The sequence below is a fragment of the Sardina pilchardus genome, chromosome 6 (genome assembly GCF_963854185.1).
Source record: "Sardina pilchardus chromosome 6, fSarPil1.1, whole genome shotgun sequence".
Taxonomy (NCBI): domain Eukaryota; kingdom Metazoa; phylum Chordata; class Actinopteri; order Clupeiformes; family Clupeidae; genus Sardina; species Sardina pilchardus.
In genome coordinates this window covers 20,864,513-20,878,027 of record NC_084999.1, presented here as the reverse complement: position 1 = coordinate 20,878,027, position 13,515 = coordinate 20,864,513, and the positions used below count along the sequence as shown (strand labels likewise).

The following is a 13,515-nucleotide window of genomic DNA, read 5'->3' as shown; positions in this document are numbered from 1 at the left end:
ACGTGAAAATCGGCCGATTCCGGTCACCAGCCGATTGATCGGTGCATCTCTAGTTTTGTCAGTATCATGAGATTGTGTGAGCACTGTCTCACCTTTGATGTACAGCATAGCTTAGCTGCAGCTCAACACCACCACAGCTACCTCTCCTTTCAGCTAAATATTGATGCACAAAAGGCTCGACATAAGCAATTGAGCAAGCTGGCTCGTTGGTCTAGGGGTATGATTCTCGCTTAGGGTGCGAGAGGTCCCGGGTTCAAATCCCGGACGAGCCCTTTATTCTGTGAAACTCTGCATTGTTTGGTTCTACCGGCCACCGGTCAACTGCTGCACTTAGTTACCCTGGGGGGTATTCCATTAACCCGGCTAACCGTAAATCCCGGCTAACTTTGATAAGCCTCGCTAATTTTAGAGAGAGTTCGGTTCCATTACTCCCGCTAAAAGGAATCTCAGCTGAGTTGCTGGGGTAACATATGCTTCTGAACTAACCTGGTCGGTGGCAGGCTAACTGCCGAGCTAAATTAATCTGTGTTGCAAAAAAACCCATCAGTCGGAAAACGAGTCCCAAAAGATGGTTCCGTCAACCTGTGCTTTCGTCACTTGTAGCCTACAACTTCAAAAATAGAAGGAGAAACTTTTTTTCGATATTGTTATCAAGCATTGATTAAGGCTACCTATTCGGTAGTTTCAAAGAATTTATGAAAATTATGCAACTTACATTGTTTGAACTTACGTGTGTGGTGGTCAAAGAAATATTGTGCCTCCATCCAACTTGTGTCTCTCGTGGTGTCATGCGCAGCGCGACGGGACAAAAAACAATTCATATTTTGCGTGTTCTCGGGTTCGGTTCCCATGCGATGAATACTCATGTTAACACATTAGGCTAATAATGCCATGTTTATTTATACTCTTTAATGAAAGGCATATCACTATTGATAAAGGTCGTGCACATTTAGTAGCTTGTTCAGTGACAGTAACCTACAGGCTATCAGTGCGCTATATCTGATGCCAGTATAGCCTAATTCTGTAGCCTTTATAGGCTATAATACTTAAAACCGCTTCATGTAGTCTATTGATAAGGCCTAGGCTAGTTCATGGATATCAAATCAACTGTAGGCTATTACACAAATTAAATATTAAAGGTATACTATGCAACGTTTTTCAGTTAATCAATTTGTTCCATACTGTTATATATGATTAAATGGGTCATTACCGGTCGAACGGTGTTTTTTTTGGCCGCTCTAGTGGTCTGTAGCGGTAAAACCACACTTGCAACTTCAGGAGACACCGGGCACGCACCCATGCTCTACCCCAGGAATTGTTATGTAAAGTCTCATGAAAAGGCACGGCAGACTGACCGATTGAGGAGTTTTGTCAAATATACACGCTAAAGCTGTAGGGGAAGCTCTGCAGAGAAATATGCAAGCATAAAACGAGCGAAAATGAAAAGTGAAAGCGAAACCGGCGATGAAATCGCCAATCCTGCATAGTATACCTTTAAATGACAAATTGAAAGCCAATATTGCATTTCAGATAATTATATTTCACAAACACTTTGACAGAACTATGCTTATGGGAGACAATAGGTTTTCTCCCAATACTCCCAGGACAATACTAATATATTTTATGACCACCGAAAAAATATTTTAGAGTGAACCCTTTTAATCTACAAACGTAGGTTTTTATAATAGATGCCAAAGTTGTTTTAAGTTTAAATAGCCTACTTATTCACTCGTTTTGTTCAGAGTGAAGACATCAAAGTCCCAATTATTTAGCGATTTACAGTACGATTTCTACTATCTATTTTTTTCAATTTGAAAAATATCGTGTTCAATTTGATTACTTCCGATGAAAATCCTGTAGATGGCGCTTGTAAATCGAACTGAAATCTTCTAGTTTGCCTTAATTTTACGACATGTATCCTCTTTTCGTCAATCTATGGTTTTGGTCTCCTCTTCTACCTCGTGCACGAGCACACATGAAGCTGATTTTAGCCTTGTTTGAATAAACCAGGGCAGAGAATGTCTAATAAGGGGAGAAGGACCACTTGCTAAATACTTCCGCATGGTACTGCAACTAGAGGGCGATCGCGAGCAAGTGATGAATGAATGGGTAGCAATGGAGCTGAACCCCCCAATACCACATTTGTCTTTATATAATTTTTTCTCCTGAAATTGCATTAATGCATGCGATGCAGGATAACTTGACTTGACAATTAGCTGACCAATGCAATTTTCAATATGTGTTGTTATTCCTAAAAACCCTTTCAAAGTTTTCATGTCACGTGACACAAAAACGAACCACTTTACGGCCATAGACCTAAAAGAAGGTTCAGCTTCACGACGGTCGTCGTAATCGGTCGCGATTTCTCGCTGACCAATCAGCATCCATGAGCTAAATGCTAGCATGTTACACGGAAAGCGGCCCATCCTATGAAAAGCAGAAAGGACATGAGTGACTTTTTATTTCATTTCCAGTGGAAAACCTATACTCAAGTAGCTACTGCGACAATGTACATTAAAAAATGAAGTTGTCAACTGTGAAAAAAACGAGTTTTAGCCGCTTAGCTCCATAGACCACAATTCATTTATCACTTGCTCGGCAGCGCCCCTAGCGGAATTTCAACAGATTGCAGGAACAATCCGGTACAATTGAGTTAATAGGAAGTGGACCGGCTCTCCCTAAAGGGGCTCTGACGAGGGCAAGATGCAGCTAACTTGAGTTAATGGAACGGCTTCAGCCCCAAGAAAAAGTTGGCGCTAGTTCAAGCCAGGTTATTTCTGTTAAGCGCCGCCTTTATTAGCGAGAATGATGGAATACCCCCCAGGTACTGTAGCTTGGCAGTTTTTGGAGATACAAGCATATGCAGTGCCCTCCAAAAATATTGGATCCATGAAATAACTGGCCTTTAAAAATAAAAATAAAAATCCTCTATGGGAATTTAACATGGGCGTTCCAATGACCCCTAAAGAAATATTTATTTATTTACAATACATTATTCATTCACAAAGAAAATTGATGTCCTTAAAGGTTGAATATTTCCTCATTTTTTTCATTTAAGGCATTAAGATCAATTTCCAAAAGATGATTTTATATTCAACTTTAAGCATGATAATGAGAGACAATTCATATTTCCATAAATTGTGACAGTACATGCTTGTGACTATGAACACCACCTCCATTGTCAAGCTGGCACAGCAGTGCCTTCACTTCCTGCTGTGCACTCCTTGTTACATGATCTGAATAATGATGAAGTTGACTTTGACTCTAAACAAGCTTTGCTCTCCAAGGCCATGTTTTACAATGTTTTTTAAAACATTCAACAAGTCAAAGTGAAACAGAAACACCTGCCTGTCTTGGCATTGAGTTTGGAGTTTGATCCTTCTTGGATGAACATAAAATCTCCTTGACTTTTGAGATCAATTTGTATTTGATCATATAAGTTAATGGCATGTCAAATGCATGGCAAGATTTACAATGCATTCATAATGAAACAGAAATGCGTATCCTCTGCATGGTGTAAGGTGAACGATATAAATGAGTCATGAATGATAAATAAGCAATGCACAATTTATGAAAAAAGGTTTCATTGAAATTAATTGGGTGTGTTGAGGATTCCTGTAGCAAGATACAAAAGCAGCTACCTAAGTAAACCATTTGTGCATGCTACCAGATCAGTTCCCTGGCCACAGAGCCAGAAAGCCATGCTCACTATTGTGGCTAACAGAGCACACTGCAGTTACGCCATTGCGACACACTGCCTGTGCACTGCGAAGTGTGCCCACATTTCACACACACACACACACACACACACACACACACACACACACACACTCTCTCTCTCTCTCTCTCTCTCTCTCTCTCTCTCTCTCTCTCTCTCTCTCACACACACACACACACTCTCTGCAAGCGATCCCACTTTTAGACACCAAATACAGTGTAGTGAAAGGAGAGAGTAGTCATTCTGCTGCCCTCGGCCCCAGTCTGTGGGGTACCACACTGTGAATGCAAACCACAAGAAGCAGGTTCAAGGGCATGGCAGTCAGAGTGCATGCCCAACCATGATGGCACTTCCAATTCCCCGCCTAAAACATGGAGTCTGGTTGTCCCTTGGAGCCTGTTCCCTCAAACCTTGATTCGGAAATGGGTTCAGCCAGGGTATGTGAATTGATTGAGGTTTATAGAATGTGGTTGTCTGTTAACTGGTCATACCATAATTTTTTATTTTGTATTCATGCCAAGTATTCCATGGCAGTGTTTATGTTTTTGGAAATATACTGCCACCTAGTGACAAATATGAAAACATTCCTGACATAAGAGCTGACTGAAACATTCCTGATTTATTTTAGAACTCAAATTAAGAAGTGGATTTGGATCTACGGATCAAAAGCACCCATTAAAAATAACCAAGACATGCTCATTACATGAACATAAGTAGCAGTGTGACCTATGCAATTGTATATCATATAATTTTCCCTCTTTCTCTCAAAAACTCTTCTATGGTGGATAATATTATGCCATTTGATGAATAAACACTAGATATGAAGTTTGGTGAAGATTGATAATAATCTAGGGGTGCCACAATGCACATTCATTTTGACAGTATTTCATATTTTGTGGCCGATTTTGGTTATTTTCCAATAATCTTCTTTACACTAGATTTAAACTTTGGGCCTATGTCAATGAATGAAATACTTTTACAAAACTGTTTACAGAAAACATAACAGCTGCATGTATTTCGAATGTCTAGCATTTACAGATAAAATTGCAGATAAAGGCATCTGCTAAATCTTGAATTTCCCCTTAGGGATCAATAAAGTATCTATCTATCTATCTATCTATCTATCTAAATATACTTTAGCACCACAAACAAACAACATTGAAGATGTTATGAGGCACCATTGACAGTGATTTAAAGATACTTTAATAACTGTACTTCTCCAAAGAAATTAGCCTTTGGAAAAGGGTCTATCTATGGTATATTACATATGTATTCATACATGAATACAATATAACAATATAATTCTTTGCAATTGCAGACCTCCAACTGTTTTCTAAAGTCATTCCAAACCTTTTACTATAACCCTCTTATAGTCCTCATCACCCAAAGGTACAATAACTCTGACTGACAAAGATCACATGGTGGGATCACAAGATCATATAACATATCGCAACACTGGAAATCATGGTGCAAGGAACAACATAAGTCAGCAGGCTGTGCATTTTTCTAACTCACTGACACACGAGTGCCATCCAAAATGTGCAGCAGTGCATTTGCGCACTGAAACAGACGTGTTAGTAATTTTCCAAGTCTCCAAGTCTCCGCCCCTATTCCCCCAATTCTGGCTTTCCCACGATGAGTAAGTTGGTTGTAAACCTCAAGCATGTGTTTCATTTACTGACAGCATCAACTGTCATGATCTAGGCATGTCAAACCAGGAAGAACCTCCAGGGGTGTGAGCACTGACGCAAGGAAGCCAGACTGAAGTGTACTTAGCTCAATACAAAAACGAGAGTCCAGGAAGAAAGTACAGGAAGACACACCCAGACATGACAAGAGACTCTGAGAATGAGATCGTGACATCACCAGACAAGCTTTTGGTTCTCACTACATCTCCGCAACAAGTATTTTATGCATGTACCACACGTCCTCAGCATTTTTCAGGACCTTTAAAAAGATAGGTGATAAGTCAAGCATAATAATGAACTCTGTATTGATATATTCAATGTTAAGCCATTAATATAATCATTATTGACATTATTTTATCTTTGGAAGAGAAAAAAATTAGGTCATATTTAGCAGACTCCTTGCAGCAATCCAGTTGAAGAGCTTTGGCATGTACTGAACAGAATGACAAACATCATAAATTATGGTTATGATTATGGTTATGGTTATGGTTATTTAGCAGACGCCTTTGTCCAAAGCGATAAACGTATTAACATTTTCTTTTACTTCAAAGTAGTTGTTTTAGCTGCAGCAATACCAACACGCAAGACGGTTGGAAAAGTACCATCTTTGAAGATAAAAGATGTGTCTGATATTCTTGTTTGCATTAGATAAGTCCATTCTACAACCATCCAGATCCTTAGCATGGCATTGAAGTGAAAAGAGATTTTTGAAATCTGTTGAAATGCAGCAATTTGTTTTGCTTTTACAGTATCAAGACCATGAGTCAGGTATTCGTCATACACACTCCCTTCCTCTTTCATGTTCCCACATGCAGGCGGAAGGACTTGTGTCTGGACCGTAAAACTTGTGAGCCTCTCTGCTGCTGACATTGCTGCCCATGACCCCCATGTGCTAACAAACAGAGTGTCGGCAGTGTTGTGAAAAGAGCACAGTATGTAAGACGGTGGAGCTGGGGGGCTTTAATTACAAATGACTTCTGGTATGTTTCATTAATGTCACTTGAAACATTTTAGATGGACTAGAAATGGTGTGTGTACTGTGTGAACTGAATGTGGTTGCTGTATACTGCACACTGCGGTGAAGTTCATTTAACATTCTTAAACCAACTGTACAGGAACCTAGCCATGTTGCATCTGTGAGATATTAGTATATGTTGCACATTTGGTTTAATGTCATGAGGTCATGTTAACTTAATTGCAAACAGACAGAATGTTGTCACCTTACAGCAAATGGCGTACCAAATAAATAGTTCCCACAACAGACTTAACAGTGACATGTTCACTTCACACTGTATGTCATTTTGGCTCATGTCATGGCTCATTTTCAGTCTGGCTATCTTCTCTGTCAAGATTGAACATTAGTTTGGAGAGTCTGCGTTTTATTTGTACTGCACAAGAGGCGTGATCACTGGGCATAGTCAATGACTCTAAGCTTTTAGATAGTCTTTCAACCAATCAGACCAATGGTCCGGGTGTGCCTTTTGGATAAGCTAGTTTGTGATTGGACCCAGAAGATGCGGACAGGGAGCAAGAGAGATAGATGTGCAGGTTTTCAGCCTGAGCTGAGAATGTTGTTTGTGTGTTAGTTGTCCTATTTATGGATATATCTTCTTTTATTATCATTTATTCAAAGTGGTGATTCTGGTGAACAACTCTTTTTCTTGTTTTTGACTTTTGCTCTAGTGACATTTAGATGATGGTCAAGTGTGTGTTTTTGTTCTGTTTGTCTTTTAAAAAGTAATGAAAGATAAACTACCAGAGGAGGTAATATTTCCTATATCACACATGATACAAAATCACAGCTGAACAGCAGATACATTAGTTCACATTCATTTATTTCCGCACATCGTTTCTGTCACGGTGGTGGTGGGACTGCTCGTATAGAGACACTGAATGGCAGCAGTTATTTTGTGAGTCCCTCCAGTGAGTCATGACTTTGTCAGTGTGCTGGTTGTCCAGGTCAAGGCAAAAAGCTTAATAACTGGCCATGGTCTGCTCCAGCCAGTCGTTGAAGAGGCAAACCTGGAGAAGCAGATAAATTAGTTTTTGACATGTTATATGTGAATTACTTTTCAGTGTCTTAAGGACTGCATAGAGTTGTTTGGATCTTTGTGGCGCTAGTTCTGTCGGAATCTCACCTTGGCGTAGACACCAGGGTGGTCGCGCTCAGCACATCCGTAGCCCCAGGACACAACACCCTGCAGCTCACCGTTGCACACCACGGGGCCACCAGAGTCACCCTGAGATGGACACAGAGAGAGAGAGAACACCATTGTTAAAGAGCCTGACAGAAAGCAGCTCTATTACTGAAGGTGTGCAACAGGTATATGTTCACAATTGCAATGCGCTTGAAATGGTAAGAATGTGAATGAATGTGTCTTACCTGGCAAGAGTCCTTGCCTCCCTCCAGGTATCCAGCGCAGAACATGGCGTCGGTGATCATGCCGGGGTAGGAGTTGTCACAGTCGCTGTCAGAGAGGATGGGGATCTCCAGGCACTGAAGCTTGTTACTGTCATCAGCTGAAAGGTTGAAATGAAAGAATGAGTGTGTTGAGGGGGATGAAATCTGACTAATAATTATCTGGCAATAGATGGACAGTTAGAAAGAACAGTATTGAAGACTAGGCCTAGTTGAGGTCAGCTGCAGGGTGGCATACTAACCGGAGCTCATGGTGTTGCCCCAGCCGGACACGGTGCACACGGTGCCAGCGGCGGCACAGCTGGTGGGCAGAGCCACGGCCTGCACGTACTGGTTCAGTTTGGCGGGTGTGCTCAGCTTGATCAGCATGATGTCGTTGTTGATGTTGTAGGAGCTGTAGTTGGGGTGGCGGATGACGCGGGAGGACCTGATGAACTGCTCATTTCCCTCAGTGACCCTGATGTTGTGCTCGCCCATACGCACCTCCACACGGCTGAGAGGAAGCAGAGGGACGGACAGACAGAGTGAGTAACAGGCAATACAATCTAAAAGGTTGTTAAAAGTAGCAAAGATTGTAAATGTAGTAGTGCATTTGGAAATGTATTGCATTTTGAATTATATTTCACATTCTACTTTTTATTGTTCTGTGCTGTTTCTAGTAAGTATATGAAGTCAAATGCAGAAACATACGATTTGTAGCAGTGAGCAGCAGACACAACCCAGTTCTCGTTGACCAGGGAACCACCGCAGAAGTGGTAGCCGGAGTTCAGAGACACTGTCCAGGGCTTGGAGTAGGCCTTGCACTCATACCCTCCAACAATCTTATCCTCCTCCGTAGCAACTGCAAAGACCAAAACATCATGTTAAAGAGAAACATCATGGAAATACCTGAATGAATATCTAGCAGTATCTCTTTAGAGTTTAACCGGAACACCGCAGGCAATTGCAGCAGTTCTGCAGGACTTGTACTCACAAGCAGCTCCGAGGAGCACAAGGAAGACAAGAGATCTCATGGTTGCTGATTGATCCTGTTGATGGAGGTCTAACCTGGACCCCTGGCCTTTAAACAGACCTGCCACACTCACCACGCCCCATCGGAAAGGAGCCGACCAATCAGAATATAGCTCTATCCACCAGCGGTGCTGTTATGTGAAATACAAGGAGAAATGTGTATGTGGCACACATGTGAGAATGGTCAGGTATGTAACATATGATGCGTTTCACATGGCAACCTTCAAACTCAGAGATATGAAAAGAGCCCACAACGCTTGTGGCAGCAGGTGACAGTGACATGTCCACTTCACACTGTATGGCGTCCTCTGTCCATTTGAAGCGTCACCTCATTTCAGTTGTAGTTAATGTTCCTCCTGTTCAATCATTTCATCTTCAACTCCTCATTTACATTAATTACAGTATTTTTTACTGATAGTGTTATTATTAGTAATGCACAGCAGGTGACTTGATAGCAGAAGGGGCTGGTCATGGCTCCTGTCGTCTATTACCTGCTGTTGGTCATATTCCAGATGCTCGGCAGAATACTAAAACAAAACAACAACTGAAAAATGAATGATTCTACTAACAGCTATAGCAACACATTTTCATGGAATGTGTATATTAACAAAATATTAGTTAGTATAAATCTAATGATATTGCCCAAACTGCCAACCAGGTCTAGCACCTCCAGCAGTGTGCCATACATTGACATCACCTTGATTAATTGGTTGGAAACTTTCAAACATGTTATTATGATGATATTCACATGCCTTATTGTGTGTGGTATAGCACCACCATATCATTGCCACCTACATACTTGGTGAAGTGTCACCTAGTGAGCATCATTGCTGTCACAGTGTAAAACGTCACACCCAACAGGAAGTGAGGAAGTGTTTCCAATGTATAAAACTTTCAAAAACGTATAGCACACACATCAGATACAGTATGTACATTTGACTAATGCACCATGTCAGTGTTGGATTCCGAGATGTCATGGGTTGCGGAACGCAGATGCTCTGGTCAGCCATTTTTTTTTTTTTTTTTTTTTTAACCTTTATTTAACCAGGAAAAGTCCCGTTGAGATTAAGAACCTCTTTTCCAAGGGAGTCCTGGCCAAGAGCCATTGCTGCTTGCAGTTATATTTATGGTTGATCTTTCATTTGAGAGTGTGTGAGAGAGAGAGAGAGAGAGAGAGAGAACCATTGTTATGCATCAGTACCATCACTGGCTAGAAATATACTGGTTGCTAAGCACCGTACATAGCCTTCCACTGTTCAGCAAAGCTGATGGCATCTTTGAAGTAGCCTGGCTCCGCCCTCCTACGTACTTCCGCTAAATTTTCATTTTCCCTCAGTATGTTGTCTGGGTTTACGACATATTAGCGGGTTTTCTTCAGCCAACAATGTGCAGGTCCAATCAACAAATAGAGGGAGGAGCTGAGAATTACGGAAGCCCTGAACCGCAAGAGAAGATTTTTTTTTTGAGATGTTGTCTTGTTATTTCGAGATTATATCTTTTTATTTCAAGATAATATTTCATTATTTCGAGATAATACACATATGTAAAAATAATAATAATAATAATAAAAATCGTCCAATTTTTTTTCTTCAGATATTATCTCATCATTTCGTACGGTGGCGTATTGCTGTCACACTAGAAATAAAAAAAGGCTCAGTATCAAGTTATTACGTGAAAGTTTCAAGTAATTACGTGAAAGTTTCTTGTTATAACAAGAACTTTTTCACGTTTTAATAAGATAAGTTTCATGTTATTACATGAAATTATCACGTTATTTCGTGATAATGATATTTTCACGTTATAACGTGAAAATATCATGTTATTTCAAGATATTATATTTTCAAGTTTTTACAAGATATTTATCACGTTATTACTTGATATTATCACGTTATTTCATGATAACGAAACTTAACGAGACCAGGCTAGAGCATATGGCTGGCACAGGCTGAATGAGAACAGGCTATGAACATGCACCCTGGCTGTTATTGCAGTGCTGCTTGATGAGTGTTCGCTTTTGTGCATGTGTGTAGGCTACAGTAGCCTACATAGTCGCCATCTGACCAAGTAGCAGGAGCAGGGCTGTATATCGGCAGAGAGCCGCTGCATAGGCGGATAGAGAGGTGAGCAGGAGTAGCCTGCTCACACAGTCTGTGTATCGGCAGAGAGCCGCTAAGTTGGCAGACAGAGAGGTGCAGGAGTAGCCTGCTCACACAGCCAGATAGTTCTGCTTCTTCTTCCCATCCACTTAACGCAACTTAATTATCGCAAGAGGGAGAAAGGGCCTTGATACATTTGCGAATGTTTACGCAATTTGGGCGCTTTGGCTAGCTTGCATGTCAGGTAGGCTAATCGTGGCAATTTTTAGGGCTGCGGGGAGAAAAGTGAAGCGCTGCAGACTGCAGTCACACAGTGCCGGCTGCTGGGGAGTAGGCTAAGGCAAAGGAAATGTTTAAACAACAAGCTTTTTGAGATCACTTCATCACAGAAACGCCACACCGGGATTCTTCCTGACTCTCCCGATTGCCACTCCACTGCATACAGTTGCAGAATATTCTGGACAATGCTCGGGTGTTTGCATTTATAACAATATCATCCACAAGTTTAATAACTGGAAAATCGCCATAAACCGAGCTTAACATAGAATTTGATTGACTCGAGTCGTGAGCCATAGTAACCAGCCTTTCTTGCCCCTCCCTCTGTTTAGTTTCATTATCATGAAATAACATGATCATTTCAAGTAATAACGTGATAAATATCATATCTTGAAATAACATGATATGTTCACGTTATAACGTGAAAATATCATTATCATGAAATAACGTGATCATTTTATGTAATAACATGAAACTTATCTTGTTAAAACGTGAAAAAGATCTTGTTATAACAAGAAACTTTCACGTAATTACTTGATACTGAGCCTTTTTTTAATTTATAGTGTGACAGCAATACGCCACCGTACTTTCGGGATAATATCTCGTAATTACGAGATAATATCTCATTATTTTGAGATAATAAACATGTTAAATAAAATAAAAAAAAAACATTTTTTTAGAAAAACAGGTGTGTTATCTCGGAATTGTGAATCTACCATGAACGTTAAAAACAATGTACATGTAAAAGTTTATGTAAAAGCTTGGGTGTCGTGAAAGGCGCTTTGAAATAAAATATATTATTATTAGTAGTAGTAGTAAGTAATAGTAGTAGTAGTAGTAGTAGTCCCCATATGACATTCCATTATTGGAATACATCAACAGAAACCTCAGAAAGATCAATAATGTCTCTGTAAAACATTGTTTGCATTCTAGTTTGCGTTATCTATTTTAATGGATCTACCTGCTTTTTTATCTTTTATTCAAAGTGGTGTACAACTGTTTTTCCTGTTTTTGACTTTTGTTTTTAGTGATGGTTTAGGTGACGGTCAAGGTTTGTGTGTTTTTGTTCTGTTTGTCTTCAAAAACTTATGATGAAAAGTTAATGCCTTACAAAAATCAAGATAAACTAAAAGAGGGGGTGATGTGGATATACTGTATTCTATACCACAAATGATGCAAAAACACAGCTGAACTGCAGATACTGTACATTAGTTCACATCCATTTATTTTCACACATCATCTGTCACAGCGGTGGTATGACTGCTCATATAGAGACACTGAAAGGCGGCAGTTTTTTTGTGAGTCCCTCCAGTGAGTCATGACTTCATCAGTGTGCTGGTTGTCCATCAAGGCAAAAATCTTAATAACTGGCCATGGTCTGCTCCAGCCAGTCGTTGAAGAGGCAAACCTGAAGAAGCAGAAACAAAAAGTATTAGTTTTGTACATATTATATACTGTGAATTACTTTTCAGTGTCTTTAGGACTGCATAGAGTTGTTTGGATCTTTGTGGTGCTTGTAAGTTCTGTCGGAATCTCACCTTGGCGTAGACACCAGGGTGGTCGCGCTCAGCACAGCCGTAGCCCCAGGACACAACACCCTGCAGCTCACCGTTGCACACCACGGGGCCACCAGAGTCACCCTGAGATGAGCAAAAACAGAGAAATGCTGGTCAGAATCCATGGAGTGGACAACTACAGTCTCCTTATACTTTATATGTCAGACCACACATGTCTGTAAATATAACCTGATGGTGGAATTGTGATATTTTGTTCCACTTCTTACATAATTCATTATTTACTTTGATTTGTATTATTTAAATATGTCAAGAAACAATGACATTCCTAGGCTAAGAATTCATCTCTTTGGTGCAGAAGTGTACCTGGCAAGAGTCCTTGCCTCCCTCCAGGTATCCAGCGCAGAACATGGCGTCAGTGATCATGCCGGGGTAGGAGTTGTCACAGTCGCTGTCAGAGAGGATGGGGATCTCCAGGCACTGAAGCTTGTTACTGTCATCAGCTAAATGGTTGAAATGAAAGAATGAGTGTGTTGAGGCGGATAAAATCTGACTAATAATTATTTGTCAGTAGATAGACCGTTTGAAACAACAGTATTGAAGACTAGGCCTAGTTGAGGTCAGCTGCAGGGTGGCATACTAACCGGAGCTCATGGTGTTGCCCCAGCCGGACACGGTGCACACGGTGCCAGCGGCGGCACAGCTGGTGGGCAGAGCCACGGCCTGCACGTACTGGTTCAGTTTGGCGGGTGTGCTCAGCTTGATCAGCATGATGTCGTTGTTGATGTTGTAG

The 13,515-nt window shown here is 40.7% G+C and overlaps 1 protein-coding gene and 1 non-coding gene across 3 annotated transcripts; one reads left to right on the top strand and one right to left on the bottom strand.

Moving 5' to 3' along the window:
* Positions 1-200: 200 nt before the first annotated feature.
* On the top strand, positions 201-272 carry trnap-agg (transfer RNA proline (anticodon AGG)). Its single transcript has one exon. It is a non-coding gene; the product is annotated as a tRNA-Pro (tRNA).
* Positions 273-7,291: 7,019 nt separating this feature from the next.
* LOC134082940 (trypsin-1) lies at positions 7,292-8,838 on the bottom strand. Of its 2 annotated transcripts, none has more exons than XM_062538998.1 (6): positions 8,799-8,838; positions 8,516-8,666; positions 8,064-8,318; positions 7,790-7,916; positions 7,545-7,646; positions 7,292-7,428 (listed from the first exon to the last, which is right to left on the bottom strand). In XM_062538998.1, exons 1-6 carry the CDS (start codon positions 8,836-8,838, stop codon positions 7,381-7,383), a joined length of 723 nt encoding a protein of 240 aa, XP_062394982.1. In that variant the 3' UTR covers positions 7,292-7,380. The 2 variants fall into 2 exon arrangements, with proteins under 2 accessions (XP_062394982.1, XP_062394981.1); XM_062538997.1 differs by having other exon boundaries at positions 7,790-7,926; positions 8,068-8,318.
* Positions 8,839-13,515: the final 4,677 nt, after the last annotated feature.